Source organism: Protopterus annectens, chromosome 9.part0, assembly GCF_019279795.1.
Source record: "Protopterus annectens isolate FY-2018-M chromosome 9.part0, PAN1.0, whole genome shotgun sequence".
NCBI lineage: Eukaryota > Metazoa > Chordata > Ceratodontiformes > Protopteridae > Protopterus > Protopterus annectens.
The window spans coordinates 537,224,221-537,244,648 of NC_056743.1; the positions used below are offsets into that span (position 1 = coordinate 537,224,221).

At 38.7% G+C, this 20,428-nt stretch overlaps 1 protein-coding gene across 1 annotated transcript in view; it reads right to left on the reverse strand.

Annotated features, from left to right (window-relative positions):
* UNC5D (unc-5 netrin receptor D) overlaps nucleotides 1-20,428 on the reverse strand; it is a 3,101,373-nt gene that overhangs the window by 85,303 nt on the left and 2,995,642 nt on the right. The window contains exon 15 of the mRNA XM_044083087.1: nucleotides 9,856-10,020. Coding sequence (XP_043939022.1) covers nucleotides 9,856-10,020 — 165 coding nt within the window. The remainder of the gene's footprint in view (nucleotides 1-9,855; nucleotides 10,021-20,428) is intronic.

The following is a 20,428-nucleotide window of genomic DNA, read 5'->3' on the forward strand; positions in this document are numbered from 1 at the left end:
ATAACGTATGAGATCAACAAGGTTTATACAATGAATAGAAAGTTGTAACTCAGTAAAAATGCTATAGGGTAATACATAGTAAACAAGATGAGAAACAATAGCATTTAGTTCATAGTAAGAGTGCTGAGCATTGCCAACAACCTTGTGGTAATCACTGAAAATTATTAACAGTTACATTCATATATTAAGCACAATATTAAGAGTTTTACCCATATATTAAGTTTTTGATGTAGGAGGGTCTTAGCTTACCTTAGTACAAATGCTGTGATTCATGTGTTTTTGAAAGTTATTGAGGTGAGTAGTACTAATATATATAGAGAAAGGTTAGTGGAGCATCTTGGTTAGTATAGAGTATAGGCTGTAGAGTAAGCATTTACCTTGGGGGGGGGTCACAATAGCATAACCAGGTAATCTTATAGTGTGCTTTCAGGTAATCTTATAGTGTGCTTTTAGGAGTTTTTTGAACTGTGAGTTGGAACTAATGGAAGTCAGGTGGCCAGGAAGGGTATTCCAAACTTTAGAAATCGAATAGCTGGGGAGGGATTTCCCTGCATCATTATTATGCTTGAGGACATCTAGGCAGTTTGGGGTACTAGGTCTTAAGGACCTTGTTGTAGAATAAGGGATACTAAGGTTTTGGAGAGCTGGAGTTTTTCTTGGGTTGTAATATAGTTTGCGTACTAAAGACAACAGACTGAGTTTCAAAAGATGAGGTACCTCTAACCAGTTTAGTTGTTTGAGAGCTACACAGTGATGAGTTCTATATGGTGTCTCAGTAGCAAATCTAACAATCTTGTGGTAGCAAGATTCTAATTTCTGTAGGTCAGCTTTACAGAGGTTGGTTATAACTTGGGATGCATAGAGGAGGGTAGACAACAGACATATCCTGGCAATAGTGGTTTTGGTGTTTAGTGAGGAATTGCTTGCTCCGGTAAAGGAGACCAAGTTTTTTGTGAACTTTCTTGATAGTTTGGGCTATATGAATGTTGAATTTTAGGTTGTTATCTATTTCTACACCTAACAGTTTGGTGTGAGAGGTAAGAATGATAATGGTTTTCTTGTTTGACATGATGGTAAAGTTGTCACTTGGGGGAGGGGATATACAGAGCCTGAAGAGGAGAAGTTTTGTTTTATTTGGGTTTAGGATAAGCTGGGCATTATTGAACCAGGTCTCAGCTAATGAGAAGCCATGTTGGGTTATGGTGTGAAGGTCTGCTAGTGTGTGGGCTGAACATATGAGGGTGGTGTCATCAGAGTATTGAACTACTGAGGCACTGGAAATGGAGGATGAGAGCTGATTGGTGAAAAGAGAGAAGAAAAGTGGACCCAGTATGGAGCCTTGAGGGACTCCCAGCAATACTGGGAGGAGATGTAATAGTTGGTTCTGCCATTTTACTGCTTGTTGGCATTCTGACAGGTAGCTTTTAAACCATGTGATAAAGGGGGTGGTGATATATAGGGAGAATAGTGTTTTAAGGAGTCTATTATTGTTGACCATATCTAAGGTTTTGGACAGATCTAAAAAGGTGGCAGAAACTAGTTGTCATTTGTTGCTGTGGTGGTTGACTGTGTTGGAAAAGGATTTTAGAGCTGTGGTGGTGCTGTGGTAAGGTCTGAAGCTATGCTGATATTTAATTAGGAGATTGTTTTGCAGCAGGTAGTGCATTAATTGGGTAAGAATTACTCTTTCTAGTATTTTTGATAAGGGTGATAGAATAGCAGTCGTTGGTAGTCATTGAGATCCAGGGATTTGCCACCTTTATGCAGTGGTATTATATGGGAGATCTTTCATACAGTAGGTACCTTACACTCTGATATTGACATATTAATTAGAATAGTGAAAGGATAGGCTATAACCTCTGCTGCTAGCTGTAGGAATTCTGCTAAGTTATCTGAGGCCAGGCTGGTAGGTTTAACCTTGTACAGGAGTTTTGAAATGGATTTGGTTGATACTGGGTGTAAGGTAAAGTGGGATGTATTGTCTAGTGTGTCTGTGCAAATTTGTGGGGTTGGTAGGACATTGCAAGTACTGTTGCACTGGGTTTCTGCTAGAACCTTAACTGTTTCAGTGAAATATTTATTGAATTGAGTGGGGATACTTTCATGCTTGTTTACTGTTACTGGTGTTGGGGTGCTGGATTTGCCTGGTTGAAGTATATAGTTTACAGTGTCCCAGAATTTTTGAGGGTTGAGAGTATATTTCTCCTGGATATTTTGGTAGTAATTGATCTTGTCTGGCTTAACAAACTTTTTAGCTTTGTTAGGAGGTTCTGAATACTTTTGATTTTCTGATTGGATTCTGGTTTTATGAAACTGTATCCATGCTTTGTCCCTATCTTTGAGAATGGATTTAGTTACCTTAGTTAGCCAAGGAGCATACTTTCCTTTTATCCTAATGGTTCTAGTGGGTGCATGATGGTTTAACATTTGTAGGAAAGATGAGTTAAAATACTACACTGCCTCATCTATTGGTACTTGTGTTAGTGGTTTCCAGTTGCAGCATTTTAGGACATTTGTAAAGTTGTCTGGCTTGACGTTCTTTTTGTTCTTCACTACTCTAAAGGTTGTCTGGTGAATTTGGTGAGTTCTACTCCTAAGAAGGAAGGTAGATTGATGGTTGCTAAGACTTTTGGGGAGACAGCCTGCTTGAGATGCTAATGAGGGATCAGATATAAGAATCCAATCCAGAATGGACTGGGGCTTTGAGGCTTTATTAGTTGTAGTAGGGATGTGATAAGTTGGGTAAACCCATGGAGGTTAATGTGGGTTAATGGATTGTGGCCACTGAAGTTGTGCTATATTAAAATCTCCTAACAAAATATTTTCTAGGGGTAGGGAGTTAGAGATCCACTCTAGCAGGGTTTCCATACTGGCAATGCTATTCCCTGGTGGGCAGAAGCAGCCTATAATATTTGTTTCTTGTGGTTCAGTTTTAATCTTGCAAGTATGACATCTGCTTTGTCTACTTGAGGTAAATTAGCATCAGATAGTTCTATAACGAGACGGTTTTGGAATACTAGTGCTACACCCCCCCTTGCCTATTCTGTTTTGCGAGTGATATTATATATAGGTGCTGTTATTTCATTGTTGCTAATTTCTGCTTTTAGCCATGTCTCTGTAAGTAACACAACTGCATTTTTATATAGGGCTAATAGGGCATGCAGCTCATGAACCTTATTTAAAATACTTCCTACACTGAGGTTAATAAAGAGTAAAGAGGCCTTGTGCCTATAGGTGAGAGGAGATTTTTGATCAGGGTCTGGGCTGGGCAGTGTGGTGGAACCAGGACTGGGATGTATATCAGCACTGCACATTAGTATAATTTTTATATGTAGATAGAGTTTGTTAAACTTATTGCTCATAATACAGTGTTTTAGAGAGGTCTAGGTTTTGCATTTCAATGACAGTATTTTATGTGAGTAGTAGTTGGTGTGGGAGGGTTTGATGAGGTATGGACCAATATGTATATTTGGGGTGACAATGTGATGATCAATTGTCACTGTTTGCCCTGGAGAGGAGATGTTATTTTGGAGTGGAGAGAGGTAAGTGGTAAAGGCTGAGAGTTGGAGCAGTGTAATAATTATAGTTGTATACAATAGGGTTTTTAGTATGTTATTCTGTATTTTATTTTTAACATAGTTCCCTTTATGAGTAAGAGTAGATGTAGTGGGTGGAGCATCTAGTTAGGTCTACGTGGTATGATTAAATTGAGTGTGAAAGGGTTGTGGTAGTGGTGGTGAGTGTGAGGTTGTGTTCATTTGTGATATAATAATGATGCCTGTGGGAGGTATAGAGCGGTTATTGAAGGTGTAGCCTGTAAGTATAAATCAAACTGATATGGGGATGGGTGGGAATGGGGGTAGGTAGGGGAGTGGAGTGAGCCCAGACCAGAAGGCGAATGGAGTGGGATGGCCCTGGCTGTGGAGACACTACTGTGACAGAAACAGTCAGCCAGGTAAGCTTTTGCTTACTTGTTTAATTAGACAGTTAATGCTGGATGGTAATGGTTAGACCAAGGGCTACAGCTGACTTATAGGCTGGAGGTTATTTCTGAGGGGGAGAGAACAGTCGAGGAAAGCAGGGAAAGTTGGTAACTGTGGGAAATGTATATGTGCTGCTTAGGCTTCAGTACAGTAATTTGTAGGGGAAGTAGTGGTCTCAGAGAAGAATGTACAGAGAGAAAAAAAGAGAAATTAATCTTGGGAGTACACGGTCTACAGCTGGATTTAACTGAAAGATGGAAGATGGACTGACAGAGCAGGGTAGAATGGGGTAGGGGTTGAGGGGGGGATATACTAGGGAGCCGAGTAAGCTGAGCCTGAGGGGTACTACACATACATTTAAAAAAGGTACACTAAGACATATTTAAATGCCCTATAGACTGGCCCTGCTGTGTTCAGTCCACAGAGAGGGTGGATGGGTTTTTTATGCTTGACTTTGCTTGATTCTTTTGCAGTGTAGTGAATGAGACAGTATCTGTGAGGGGAGTGTACCTATTAAAATGCAAGACAATAGGAAGATAGGAATTAGTTAACTCTGACATCAGCCAGATGGATATTTTATATACAGTTGTAGAAATGCAAAGTTAGAAATCTACTGTGGAAAATGTCAGTCAGTGGGTATGATATTACATTCACTAAGAGCAACATCAAATAATCACTTTCAAGGTTTGATAAGCATGACCAACAGTTTATGTAACAACCATTACAGCAGTCATTAGTAACTATATCCAGTAAAATAGCTACATAGGTCTAACGTTAAACAGACTGCTTCCAGGGTATGTGCGCTATTACCTCTGCTGTTTTTGGCTGGAAAATAAAGCTTCACAGGTCTAATTTTGCAGACTGTTTCCTGGGTATGTGTGCTATTACAACTGCTGCTTTTGGCTGGAAAGTAAAGCTACACAGGTCTAATTTTAAACAGACATGTTTCCTGGGTATATATGGTATTGCAATTGCCATTTCTGGCTGGGAAATAAGACAATATGGGTCTAGTTTTAACAGACTGTTTCCTGAGTATGTATGTTATTACAACTGCCTTTCTGGCTGGTATATAAATGTCATCATGCAATTACAGATAAGGAGAATATATGCTATCAATATGTATTACAATTGCAGTGTAGGATACCATCTATCAGGATTTTAAATTGCTAGGACCTTTGTAGTTGGCAGGTGTTTCGTTATACATAAAACAACAGTTCTAATAATGCCCTACAGAACAAATGGATCACATTACAATGCCATTCCACTTGGACTGAATATATAGTAAGTTAGTCCCTGAACCAAGAGTATCTGTAACAACTAACAGTAAAAATCCTGTTCTACATTAACCACACATCTAGGAAATGAGGCTGGAACAGAAACTAACATTAATGGTAATCTAGAACATGCTATTTCCCTTAAAAGCTTATTTAGCAACAGAGGCTTTTAGTTTACTTTATCTAGACAAGTGAGACTCAACGCTGAGGCAGGCAGTTAATTACATTTAGAGAAACCAGACTGTTACCAGTCGTGTTACTTCAGCATTATGCTCTAAGTTACATGTAGCCAGGTCAGGTAGAGATAATTCAGCAGTAAAACACGTTATACCATGCAGATAAAACAATTCTAGTGTTAACATTGAGAAAATACACCCAACTTACTTGGAAACACATTTCATAGTGATATTCAACAGTCAACAGGTCTACCATGTAGATAAAACAGTTTTAGTACTCACATTAATAATAAACATGCCACAACTAAATCAAGAACACACACCTTCACACTTAACTCAGGATTGGGTACTTGCTCGGGACCTAGTGGCAGTCTTGGTGTCTTGTGGATAGATGGAGAGAGAGTAGGAAATGGTAATGGTGCCAAACCTGGTGAGGTTTTCAAATGACACACATGGGAGCATGGGAAAGAGGGAATGCTCAAGGACAGAGAGCGGGAGGTCGAGGAGAATGGGGGAAGGGTTTGCAGCAGTAGATGTTAGAATAGGTATGGGGCAGGATATGGAGAGGACCTGGCCGTGGAGTCACTACTGTGATAGAAACAATCAGTCAGCCAGGTAAGCTTTGGCATACTTGTTTAATTAGACAGTTAGTGCTGGATGGTAACAGTTAGACCAAGGGCTATAGCTGACCTATAGGCTAGAGGTTATTTCTGAGGGGGAGAGAATAGTTGAGAGAAGCAGAGAAAACTAATAGCTGTGGGAAGGGTATATGAGCTGCTTAGGCTTCAGTACACTAATTTTGTAGGGGAAGTAGTGGTCTCAGAGAATAGTGTACAGTGAGAAAAAAGAGAATTTTGTCTTGGGAGTACAGGGTCTACAGCTGTATATAACTGACAGATGGAAGATGGGATGCTAGAGCAGGGTAGAGTGGAGTATGGGTTGAGGGGGTATATACTAGGGAGGAGAGTAAGCCGAGCCGGAGGGGTAATACATATACAGGTAAAAAAGGTACACTAAGATGTACTTAAATGCCGTATAGACCGGCTCCTGCTGGGTTCAGTCCACAGAGAAGGTGGACAGGTTTTTCTATGCTTCACTTTGCTTGGTTCTTCTGCAATGGAGTGAGGAGACAGTATCTGTGAGGGGAGTGTACCTTGACAATTAATTGAGGCTCAGTACTTGTTCAGGACCTAGTGGCAGTCTTGGTGGAAAGATGAGAGACAGTAGGAAAAAGGGATATTTCTCCTGTGAAGCTAAGCTCCAACTTCCTGAAAGTTATCATTTCAAAAGAATGAAATAAAAAATGTCTGAAAAGCAAAACTCCCTTTTTCTTGTTTTTTTTTTTTTGTTTTGTTTTTGCAGAGTAGCAAGCCCCTGTGAGCACCCTTGAACTAATATATACCAGTTCCATGGTCACACCAACTCTAAAAAGGGAGCAATCTCCTTAAAAAGTGATTCATTGTCAAGGCACAATTAAAACTCACAATGGCAATGATTTCCAGTGGGGAAAAAGTGTTTATTTTTTCCTGCGGGCTACTGACACCTGTGCAATTTCTCCTTGAGCATGTGTTGAAAATCCCTCACAACTATTAACATTGTCTAGAAATGTGTCCCTTCCTTAGTGAGAAAGTTAAAACTGAACTCTGCTAACTGTTGAATGTACATACTGCATCTTGAGACACAACTTTATATGTTTAAATTAAGTTATTATGTTCTTCTGTGAAGAAACTTGTAGGTGAAAGTCTTACAGCACAGATGACTCTATACAGAAGGTGGATAGCATAAAAGTATGTATGAGGTTTTCAGAACTGTCATGTCATAAACTGGTCTAAGACAGAAGATTAATCCTGACAAGACATGAGGCCTGATTCCAAAAGACTTGCTCTCAGTGTTAGTGACCACTGCCATCTAAGAGCAGTTGCTTTGCAATCTAGTCCCGGTGTAAGCCTGCTATAGATAGGGCTTACCTAACAACAAGTCTTTAGAATAAGGGCAGATGTACACTGAGAGCAATTCTTTTGGAATCATGGCCATTATGAGTTAGACCTGTGTCAGAAGTCAATGCATTTTATAGTCGGGACCCCTACTTGAAGGTTCTAGAGTGACAATAGAGCAATAACCCATGGCTGGGTATAGTTAATGCTGGATTTACCTATGGTTGTTGTGGTTTGGTCACAAGGGTGAAGCCCAAGTGACCAAACAAAGCCAACTGTGGATAAATCACCACTACTCACATCCAGCCATGGGTGATTGCTATTGTGCAAAGAGATTATGCAATGACATTACAAAAAGATACTTTTCTTAAATAATGTCCTCATATAATGGCACCATGATGCTGTTCTATATTTTTAACAGTATCATCGGGCTTTCTTGATGTATTTTGCATGCATATGGGGTTTACTTTCCCATGGTTATTCAGTACATCGGTGTTCTGGAAAGGAAGCAACAGAGAAAGGAAAATCTGCGTTGCTTTTTTTTTTTTTTCTTTAAAAAAAAATGAAATCTAGAGAATTCAAATGTACGAGATAAAAGGGACAGAGAAAAATAAAGATAAACAGGTACATTTCTCTAGGTTTGCATGACGTACCTGATTATCCTTGTATTTTCTCTGTCCCATCTCTCTCATTCTTTTGAACAAAGTCTCTCGATTTATAAGTTTATTTTAAAAAAAAAAATTTAAGAAAAGTAGAATTTCCATAGCATATATTAATAGAAAAAAGTCCAAGTGACAGGACTTTTTTCCTTTGGTATATGCTTGACTTACAATGGGCATGCTGGATGGGCTGACCAGTCAGCATGCTTGTTTTTGAATGTTAATAGCTAGTCATTGTATAATAAAGCAACCAAGAATGTGGTGTAGTATGCTGAAGATTTACCCATGGGTGGTGTGGTTTAGTCATGACGATGAAGCCTGAGTGATTAAATAAAGCCAACCATGGGTAAATTTCAATATACCATAACCTCAGAGTCAGCTATTGCTATTATACAATGACATTATTTAAGAAAAAATACTTTTCTTAAATAATGTCTTTGTATAACGGCACATTACTGTTCTTCCACTGGCTGTGGTACACTGCTTCCTTGTTTTGATGTACTGAGCATGTGTATGGGACTTGCGTCCCATGCATACCCAGTACATCAATGCTTTGAAATGGAAGCAACAGAAAAAAGAAAGTCTCAGTTGCTCCATTTTTTCTTTTTCTTTTTTTTTTATTTGTTTAAAAAAATATATTTTGAGGACTTTATACTTATGGAAAAAAGTCCAGGCGTCCGGACCTTTTTCCGTTGGTATATTGTGGCATTTACAACGGGCACGCTGGCCAATCAGCAGGCACATTTTGGAATATTAATGGGGGGGGGTCACTGTATAACATAAATTTAGACGAGTATAATAATCGTGATAAAAAGGTTAATTGGTGGCTATGAGTTGCTGCTGGATCTTTGTCTGTGTTCCAGCAACACATGATGCAGTATAAGTAATAAATAAAATATGAGGATGGGTAGAAAAAGGATAAAGGTTAATAGTCAATCAGTATCATCAGTCATGGAGTTCTCAGTGGTACAGATAAAAGGTTATTTACTAATATTAAACCATGTTTCTGTTTTCCTCCCAATAGTGATAAAAATAATATCAGATGACAGCAAAATAAATTCATATTTTTACTAAGGAAATGCACCTTTAAACAAATGCTTCAAGTAATTATAATTCAAACTTGTTTATGGTCATATATTAATGGACAAATGAAACAGTAGCAGTAACAAAACAATGTACACACTTCTGTCATAACCGCAACATGTATACAAGTCTTACAAAAAGCTTACAAATAATTATAAATGACTGAAAACAGCTATGATTACTTCAACAAGAGACAGCAGTAATTTTATTTGATACACTCTTTAGGTAGAGCAGATACAAAGCAGAAAACTGATCTAAAAGCATTGATTACTTCAGTAAAAGATACATTTGCTTAACTAAAAGTACAGTTAGCTTTGACCAAAACTTGAAATCCATATAGCAAACCTTTAATACAAAGATTTCTGGTATAGTAATGTTGTAAATCACAGATTTTGAGTCTTCTGAAGTAGGGGCTTTGAGGTGGTCATGAAAGTCAAAAAGGGGGATATTAGTCAATTTTCATTGTTAAAGTTACATCAGCTAATAGTAATAAGCAATATCCATAAAACTGTATTAGATCAAACTCCCTTTTTAGGAATACAAGGCAGTAATGAGTCATCAAGTAATGCCAGTTTATTAGTCACTAAAACTGAGTTCAAAATTGCTATTTCTAGGAAAGCAGCAGTCACTCAAAGACAAACTTTGCAACTTTTACCTTTCAGTATATACAGAAATGCCTCAGTAAAAATGAAAACCACTTAGATGTTTCCTTTCAGTAGCTTTGAAAAGAAAAGTGTTCACTCTACCTCTAACACAGATGTCTGAATTTGTAGGATCTGTTCATGACCTTTGATCTGCCGAACACATATTTTACAAGAAAGATGAGTTGTAGCAGGGCTATACCTCTCGAGGGAAAAGGCACAGTGCAGTGGCTGCTGGTTACTACACCACAAGCGAGAAAAGGGAACTTCCTGAAATCAAACAGAAAGATATGACTCAGAGAGAAAGTCCAAATCAGTTCCTGAAACAGCTATTATCACACACATATTACAATGCGAGAGTATACATGCACAAATACTTCCTGCTGCTGATGCTACTTTAAAGTTACTCTATCATCAATATCCATGCTATCTTCATCATTCCACACACCTAGTTTATGGAGCTAAGCAGTTAAAGTATTATTGATAAATTTACCAAAATATTCTGTTTTTAGCAAGCTGTTGATTACAGACAAAGATAACTTACAGTAAAGTTTTCAATCTGTATTGTAATTGCTTAATCTCGTTATATACATAAGATCAGTGTGGCATCATACACAACTCGAACGGTAAAATATATATTTAGTTTGCATCTACAAAGATAATTGAATTTATAAATGATCTCTGTGACTATTTCTGAAAATCACTGCTATTCAGAATACAACAAAAAGCAGAAACTGTGCATTTGAAGACCATGGTTTTGATCCTAAAAGAGAGTAAGTAATTGTCATTTTATTATTCAAACCAATTAGATGAACTGATGACCATTACTTAATTTTCGGTTTACTATTCCCACTAATCTTTCATTTCCCATTACCAAGGATCTTTGTGTTACAAAATCATCTATTTGCTCTAGTAGCATGAAGTTCACATTCTCTGAAGTGGATTCTGCCATTTGTAATAGAGTACATGCATCAGAAAAGGAAATGAATATATTAAATGGAACATTTATAGCTTATATCAATGTAAGATCACTAACCTCAAACTCAGTTAATCTGTGGTGTCTACTAATTGTCTGCAGCTAGCTACTGCAATAAGTCTAATGTTCAAAAACTTTGTCCTTCACATCTCTGCTACTACTAACAACAGACCAGTATTATTTCTTAACTATCAGCACCTCTTTATAGTCTTCTTTCTTGCATCGATGCGACCATGTTTCTATTACTGCTATCCTCTCCTTACTTTCATACCATAATCCACTGTAACACTATTTACCTACTCAAACGATATTGCCTTCAAACAAGTTATAACCTAGCAATTTATTTAAAAAAATGAGCCTTTTATTTTATATCCGCTTTATTCTAATACAAACACTATATGCTATAGGCACTTGTTGTCGAATTACTGTGTGGATAAAGATATGTTATTTTCATTGAGTATTCTTCTTTGTTGACTGGTTGAAAAAGGATCAAGTTGCCAGAAGATGTAATGACTGAAATGGAAGAAGGACTGAAAGAATGAATGAATGAATGAATAAGTGAATGAATTAAAAAAAATAAAATATTTATCTTCCTTTGTCTGTATCTGTGCAGATATACAGCTAAATATTCTACTATTGCCACCTGCAATCAGCACAGATCAGTGAACCCTACTTAAGTAAGAGTTTAGGACCCCCCACCAAAAAAAAATCCTCCCCAAGATGTGGGCCAGAAAAAAATAGCTGTAACAAGCGGCCGGTTACAGCTTAGTACTTCAAAAGGACCAGGGACATTCTTCATACAAAATTCATTTTTGAATGCCTGTACTGCACTAATGTCTTATCAACACCTCCTGCTTATACCCATAACATGCTGTACCTGCGGCAACTGTCCCCCTTACCCCATCCTAGCTACGTCTCCAATATTAGGCCTTTTATGTAAACACTTAAGTGGTATGCGGATAGGCTGGAGCACTGCAAAATGGAGTATCAAAGCCATTTGCGATTCACTAAACCTGGAAGACAATGTAATAAGACAAACTATGCAATCTTACTTCATTGAGTGGGCGTATGCATTTGGCCCCACTCTCTGACTATGCAGAATTCATAGACACTGCACCTTCAGTGTACTTGGTGTTCTCAGTACGGTATTTAATGGGAGTCCCACTGTATACATTCCAATGGTGTTGTGCAAGGCAACCTCCTGTTCTCCTGTTCCTGATATTATGTTTCAATGGATTCACTTTATATGCTCAAAATCCTGAAATATTGAATTTCAGAATCTCGAGCCCATAAAGTAGAAAGGCTAAAACATCGAACACCCAGAAGCGTGAAATTCAAAATCTCACATTTCGAAGATTTTGAATTAGCAGTTCTGGTGTTGCACCGTGTTCATGGATTGAAGTAAGTGTTTATGTTTTAAGGGTTTTGGGTAGGCTGTAGTGTGTGTTAATGTGTTTTGCTACTGTGGTATGTTTGTGCGCAAGGGGGAATGTAGCTTGTGTGGTGGTGTTTCATGTGTTTGTGTATGTAGTGCGACCTTGGAGTTAGTATATTTAAGTAGGGGGGTGGGAGGTGCAGGGGGATTGGATTGTGTGTATGTGGGGAGGAAGGTGTGTGTATGTGTATGTGTGTGTGGTGTGTGCGTAGTATAGAAGTCACAATTTTGTGCTTCTGGGTGTTCGATGTTTTTGCCTTTCCACTTTATGGGCTCGAGATTCTGAAATTTGATATTTCAGGATTTCGAACATATAAAGTGAATCCCTTTCAACATACAGAACCTCAATACAGTTTTAAAAAGAAAGACTCATTTTTTTCTGTTGCAAATTAAGAAAATTCCTATCAGTCATGGTGTTTGCTGTGGTAAATATAAACATGCTACCACAGCTATATTTGTTATTCCCTCCCAGAGCAATGGTGGTCATCTCCTGTCAATGGGAGATTGCACATTACCAAATGACTCATTACCACATTATGGTAATGTCCCTTGAATAGCTCCTTATGGGTAAGCAGTGAAGTGTTTTTATGAATCACTGAACATGTGGCTTGGGTAAGTACACTATACCTTACTGAGCAGTCGCACATAGCGACATAGTAATGTACACTATAACTTACTAAGCAGTTACACATAGCGACATAGTAACGTACACTATACCTTACTATGTTACCATTCCCTGATGATCCATTTAGTACTATGATAGTGCAAAGAACTTCCTCATCATGTGTAAAGGAATATTCAGGACACCATAGTGTGGTATGTGCTCCTGCGCACCATTCAACAACACAAGAAGTCTTTTGTACGTAGCTATGGACTATCATCATACTTGGCTATGAGTTGTGGTCGTTCACTGTAGTGTTCTAAACGCAGTATGCATTTATATGTCTATGCCCCATGTAAATGAACAGCAAGGTTGACACAAATTAAGTTAATCTCTGTCTTGCAACAGTTAATTTTTCTGTTAACTGTAAGCAAATTAATTTTATTCCTTAGGTAAATCGGCTTTCTTAAAACTAGTCAAGTAGGCCTCAGCAGTTAGCTACAGAGGGAGTGTGGCTTGGAATTTTCAGGCAGAGTAACTAGTCTGAACTGATTTGTTACAGATCTACTTGCTGACTGATTTGCTCTAGGATCCTTAATTCTATATATCACTATGTTTTAGTTAGTGTTGGCTGTTGTGGCCTGTCTACTCTGGGACCAATGTCTTTTTTATGTCAAGGGCTTCATATGCGAATGCATAACAGTTGCCTGAGCCTTTTTTACTAAACACTTTGTACCTGTGTAACTAGTTTAATGTGCTGCTACTCTTAAACTCAATACCCTTCCTGCCTGGGTGATAATTTATTATGTCAGTTACTTTTTACAGCACTTCTCTCTCATTCCCCTTTCAGAGACCTTAACGTAATAATTGTTTTTGTCTCCTTCTTTTCATTTAGTGACCACTGTCCCTGTGAATGGGTTCTCTCTCAGTCCCCCACTTGCTGAATCCTTCACCATTGGCCACATGTGCAGTGGAGAAACCAGCCACAAGGACTCAAGAAGAAGATAGGTTACTGTAGGTGTCTAGCTACGTTTCCTTCTTAGCATGCTACTGTAGAAAGTACCTGGTCTAAAACAGAAATAAATGACTCTACCCACACGGCTGGGGACAGCAGCTGCACCCCCACCCCATCTGCTGTAAATACCTTCCCCAGTTAACTTTTTCTTTTTAGTTATCAGTAATCCAAGATAAAGCTCTAGGCGAAAAAAGGTAACCTAGTAGATACACTGGAATTGCCCACTTGTAAAATAGAGGCAAAAAGGTACTTAAACTGCCACTTTTTGTCTGCTTCAAACTAGGTATCTACCTAGAAAGGACACAGCTGAAATCAGGTCTATAGATTATTTTTCCCTACTAGATATTAATAACTCCTAACAATTTGGCTATTTAGACACTTACCCTACAATATTTAGCTGGGGGGGGGGGGGTTCCAGCCTACTCTGTTCGCTACTCTCACTTTGCTCCCATCCATGCCCCCAATTTCCACCCACCCCGAGTACCTCTACATGTATTCTTAGCCTTAGCCCCACCTCCAGTTGCCAGCAATTAGGCTACACCACTACTCACCACCTCCTCCTACATCCAACACAATCATGCTACTACCTAATATAATAACAATCCTAACTTGCGTAGTTCTAGCTCACATTACATCCTACCAAGGCTCCACAGTCACATGCCCCAGTAACTTCCACTGTACTCTCTCAACACCCTCCCTCAAACATTTACACTATAACTACACAACCCCTGCCACCAAAACCATCCTCCCAGTACACACACTCCATTACCAATCACCAAACACACACAAAAATAAAATATCCCTAAGATACCATAAGCAAGTTACAATGTATATAAAACATATCCTAAACACCCTCTATAAACTAGCCCTCACTGGAGACATCCATCCAAACCCTGGTCCACCCAAATCCAACCCAACCACAAACCCTAGTCCAAGCAACCCTCCCACAACTCAAGTCCTAGCCAACAAGAAGACAACAGATGGACTTATAATGTCTCTAAACATCAGAAGCATATGCAATAAAATCCAAGAACTACACACCAGCATAAGCATATATTCCCCAGATATTCTTTTCCTAAATGAAACCTGGCTCAAAACTCAAATCAAAAGTGAGGAAATACTTCCACCTGAATACAACATCCTTCGCACAGACTGTTCAAAAAAGGAGGTGGTGTAGCATTGACATTTAAACACCACCTCAATATTCCCCTCCTGAACTCATCTTCCCCTCACTGCAACAATGAAGAAATCATTTATGCCAATCTCAAACTAAACCCAAACAAAACAATCAATATCACAGGAGGCCATTTCCCACCAGGGCAAAATATTGCACACCTAGAAAATCTCCTGAGCTGGGCTACTCTATCTCTACCCCAGGAAACCATCATTCTCTGTGACTTTAACATCAACTGGCTATCCTGCAATAACAGTCTCCCAACCATTCACCTTAATCTCCATGGGTTCACTCAACTCATTCAATCCCCTACCCAAATCAACAAAAACCCTAACAATCATACCTTACTTGACTGGATCCTAGTCAACAAAGCCCCTCACTCTTACCTAGCAGGCTGCTTACCTGACAGTCTTAGTGACCACTCCCCCATTTTCCTAATTTGGCACGACACAGTCTGAAGCCCATTATCCACAGGCAAATACGGAACAAGTCCAACTTCAACTCCAACTCCTTCATCTCCTCCCTGCAAAAAATTAACTGGTCACCACTAAAATACCTCAACGTAGATGAGGCTGTCCACTTCTTCAACAGTACCTTCCTCTCCATCCTAAACACCCATGCTCATGTAAGAAGTGCCAAAGTCAGATCCAGGTGTGCCCCATGATTACAAAAGACCACCAGAACCCTAATGAAATCCAGAGGTAAGGCCTGGGAGCACTGGTGACTAACAAAAAACAACTCAGATAGGCAATTATTCCTTGAACTGCACAATAAAACCAAAAAGCATATAAAATATCCTCCACCCAGGGAAGGTTGATACCCCCCAGCTGTCCATCCCCCCTCCTTCAGCAGTATTGCTGAATCCTTCAAAAAACACTTCACTGAAACCATATCATCTCTAAACAAACAACACATCTCTACAACAGCCCCCCAACTCCTAATCCTAAACCCCCCACTCCTCTTTTCTTCTTCACCTCAGTACTTACCTCCAACATAAAAAGACTATTGTCAAAACTTAAACCCACCAAACTCGCAGCTGACAACCTCCCCTCTGAATACTTGAAAATTGCATCTGATACTCTAGCCTACCCAATTTCAATTCTAATCAACCATTCCATAACAGAAGGCTATGTTTCCTAGATATGGAAAATATCCCACATCATTCCCGTCCACAAAGGCACCCCCCTCTACTGACCTCTCGAATTACCGCCCCATTGCTATCCTCTCCCCTCTCTCCAAGATACTTGAAAAATGTATTAACACCCAAGTCTCCAACTACCTCCCTGCTCTCCTTCACCAGCACTATACTTCATCACAAAAACAATGGCCTCTTCTCTACTGCCATATTTCTAGATCTCTCAAAGGCATTTGACATGGTATCTCATGAGCTACTACTCACTACTCTCCCCAACCTCTCCTTCTCACAATCAGCCTGCAACTGGTTCCACAGCTATCTACATGGATGCCAGCAATCAGTAATCTGGGACAATAACACATCACCTCACCTACCAGATACTCTCGGAGTTCCCCAAGGGTCTATCCTTGGCCCTCTCCTTTTCTCACTTTTCACTAACAACCTACATACTGCCACCACACAAGCATCTCTTATACAGTACACAGATGACTCTACTCTCATCTGCTCTTCCCCCACTATACCAGAACTACAACAAATCACACAGGAATCATTCTCTTCTGTAGAAAGCTGGCTATCCAATGCTCAGCTCCTACTCAACCCAAGTAAGGCAAACTTTTCCTGTTCCAACCTTCCAAAGCCAGCCAAAACACACCCCACTTCAACATTCTTGCCAAAGATAATACCATCATCTCTTCATCAGAACACACAAAATTACTTGGTGTGGAAATAGGCAACAAACTTAGATTTGACACCCACATATCTCTCACAATAGAGAAAGTTCACAAGAAACTTGGTGTATTATATTAAAGCCGCCAATTCCTAAACAAGGCAGCTAGAATCTCCACAGCAAATTCCCAGCTAATCTCCACCCTTCTCTATGCATCCCCGATACTTACCAACCTTAGACAGACAGACCTACACAAGCTGGATGCTTGTTACAACAAAATTGCTAAATTTGCCACTGGAGTATCCTACCTTAGCCATCATTGTATCTCCCTTAAAGAACTAAACTGGCTAGAACTCCCACAACTCCTTCACTTTAATCAACTCACCCTCGCTCATAAACTTATTAACCACCCCCTTAACATCCCTTTCCTTAAAACACTTCTCCAACCCTATCACCCCACTAGGTCCCTAAGATCAAGCAACAAAAATCAACTCACTGTGATCAAACCCAAAAACTCAGCAGGAGAAGCCATATTTTCATGTACCATATCTAAACTTTGGAACAATCTTCCACCCTCTATAACTACTCTACCTTCCAGAAGCCTTTTCAAGACTGCACTCAAATTCCACTTAAATTTGCACTGGGTTTGTCCTTGTTCTAATCCAGACTAACACCCCCACCCTTACCCCCCCACACCTAGACTCTTAACCCAACTATACTACCGCCACTACTAACCACTGTCAGAAATAGCTAGTTGTCTTTACATACTTTAACATCTTGTCTGACAACATTGTTACTAATATTATAAATGACAAGAAACTATCTTAACTTGCAACATTTTCTGTATATACTTTTGATAATCAATATCTTGTTATTGTATTAAAGCCAACAACCTGTAATGCTGTTTACTATTGCTGCAACTTTGTATCTCTATCATGTACATGATGTGGAGCTTTGGACCTGCATCCAGTCAGAATTTCCCGGTAAACAAATGTGCATAAATAAATAAATAAATCATTAAACAAAAAAATTAGCTAATGAGTAGTGCTGCATCAGATAAGCCAATCTCTTATCTCTTTTTCTGTGCTTTCATCTACCCCTCCCTCCCTTTTGCTGCTGTAGCTTTAAACAGCCAGTGCCTCTATTTCTGCCCCTTATGGTAATCTGACTACTAAAGCCCCCTTCCCCTTTTACTGCTACTGTCAGTTGTATAAGCCATTTAAATACGCCTTCCCTCCCATTGGTTTCTAAAGAAACAAATACTTAGCGCCTACCCATCCAATCAGTGCGGCTCTTGAAAAATGTCCTGTTTTTAAAACACTTTTATTACATTATCATTTGTGACATAAGCAAACTTAAATTTATATAAAAAATAAAACATATTAACATGCTGACAGTTACAAACATTATACATCACACATATTCTTCTGTACAATATAATCAACCATACATTACAGACAGTGACTTCCTGAATTCCCTTAAACCTCATTCTTCTTCTAAAACATTTTTCTGCATGTATTCCCACAATTTCTATTTTCTTCTATCTAATCTGATCCTACCTTTTTCTAAATATCCCGCTTCCAGATGTTTATCTCTGTTATAAATACAGTTGGTTTAGACTTAAATTTCTATTTTCTAGTAATTGTTTTTCGGCGATCACTAGACTTAAACTTAACAAGGCTTTACAATTTTTTGGTAATTCAGATCATCTATCCCAGTTCACAAAAGTCATTCCTTTAGTTAGACCCATTTGCTCACACTAGTTGTCTGACAGTGTTGTCTGTAGGGAATTTTTAAAGTCTGCCAACTCATTACACTCCCAAACATATGTTTTCAGTTACCTCTTTTCCCCATTACACCTCCAACATTTGCCAAATACCTGACAAAAAAAATTCTATGAAGTATGCTTATGGTATAAAAATACTTATGCAGACACTTCTAAGCAAAAATCCTAAATCTTCTAGACGTTGCTGCATATTTGGGTGCCATGCATACATACATACATACATACATACATCGTTTCTTCATGAATTGCTTATCCACTCTCTCTTCCCAATGTTTTCTATTTTTATTCCTATAGTTATCTTGTAATATTATATATGCTCTACTGATTATCCTTTTTTAAACAGCAGCGTCGGTTTTAGATTCAACTAGAAACTGTATCAGAGCAGGTTTTTCACTTAGAATTCACCTAGCCCTTTATATTTACCTTTCCTCCGAAATCAATCCCTGATTTGGAAGGCAGTCTCTAGCTAGTAGTCCAGATGTCTTCTTGACCTCTTCTCATTGTAATACCTCTCCCTCTCTAATTATTTGTTACCATTACCTCAGTTCCATTGCCAGTTTGCTCCAGTAAATTCCAGCGTCCTCTTGATTATTCTCTGTACCTCTAATTGCAGTCATCTCAATCGCAGAATATCCTTTCTCTATTACTTTATTGGCTTAGTTCTTGGAATACTTAATGCTATTTTATGACTATAATATCCTGTATGACTGCTGTTATTCTCCTTATGGAGCTGCATTAAAATTCCATGTCTCTTTATTTTCTGAATTTTTGCCATACTTTGTCATCATCCCTTTCCACTTCAAACTGTAGCTTTCAGCTTGTGTTAGGCATAAGAGCCTTAATTGTGCAGCTCTAAAATATCCCTTCAAATCAGGTAATCCAAAACCACCTTGTTCAATTGGAAAGATCAACTTACCCCACTTGATTCTTTATCCACCCCCAGAGGAAATCCATCAACTCTTTATTAATTACTATCCACAGCTTCTACTCTGGTTGATAAAAACATGCCTGACCTGTGCATAAAAGTAAGGGGACTAAAATGTTTTTACTGCTTTCAGTCTTTCTATCCATATCCATAGAAAGAGCTTCTGGTCTCTCAGTTTTTGCATTTTACATTATGTTTTTTTCCATCTCTTCCTACCTATCCTTAACTGCCGTAACAGAATGCTTTTCAACCCACACTTCTACGTACTTCATTTAATCATGTCCCCATAAATGTGGGTATTCCTGAACTGATTCACATGTGGGTAGATAGCTTACAGCCAGCCCTGGATTTATCTTCATTAATTTTATATCCTGAAATAAAACATGGGACTGTCTCAGAATGTTTCACAACACTGTAATGTCCTTTTCTTTTCTGGATTTATCAGGTACAAAATAATACTGTATGAAATAAAAGACAACTTTTTTTGATTACCATACCAAGTGAATCGTTGAATTTCGGAGGCCCCTTATTTTCTTTACCAATGGTTCTGTATATAATGGAAATAACAAAGGGGAAATATGCCTGCCTGTTTCCTTTGTTCAGACACAACATATCAGACAGGAACTCTCAAACTCTGATTTTTGCCAACGATCCCAAGTTATCCTCCTAATTAACTTTATAATTGTATCAAGGAATGCCAATGCTTCCATTGCTCTACTCATAAAATCTCAGCTTACTCTGTCAAATGCTTTTTCTGCATCAAGACCCCCCAACATCTGTAGTATTTTCTTACTGTCTGCCTCCTTCTGGATCATTGCTGTATTAATCTTGTCTTTCTTATTGTCTGCCACATTGTGGATCATTGCTGTATTAATCTTGTCTTTCTTACTGTCTGCCTCCTTCTGGATCATTGCTGTATTAATCTTGTCTTTCTTACTGTCTACCTCCTTCTGGATCATTGCTG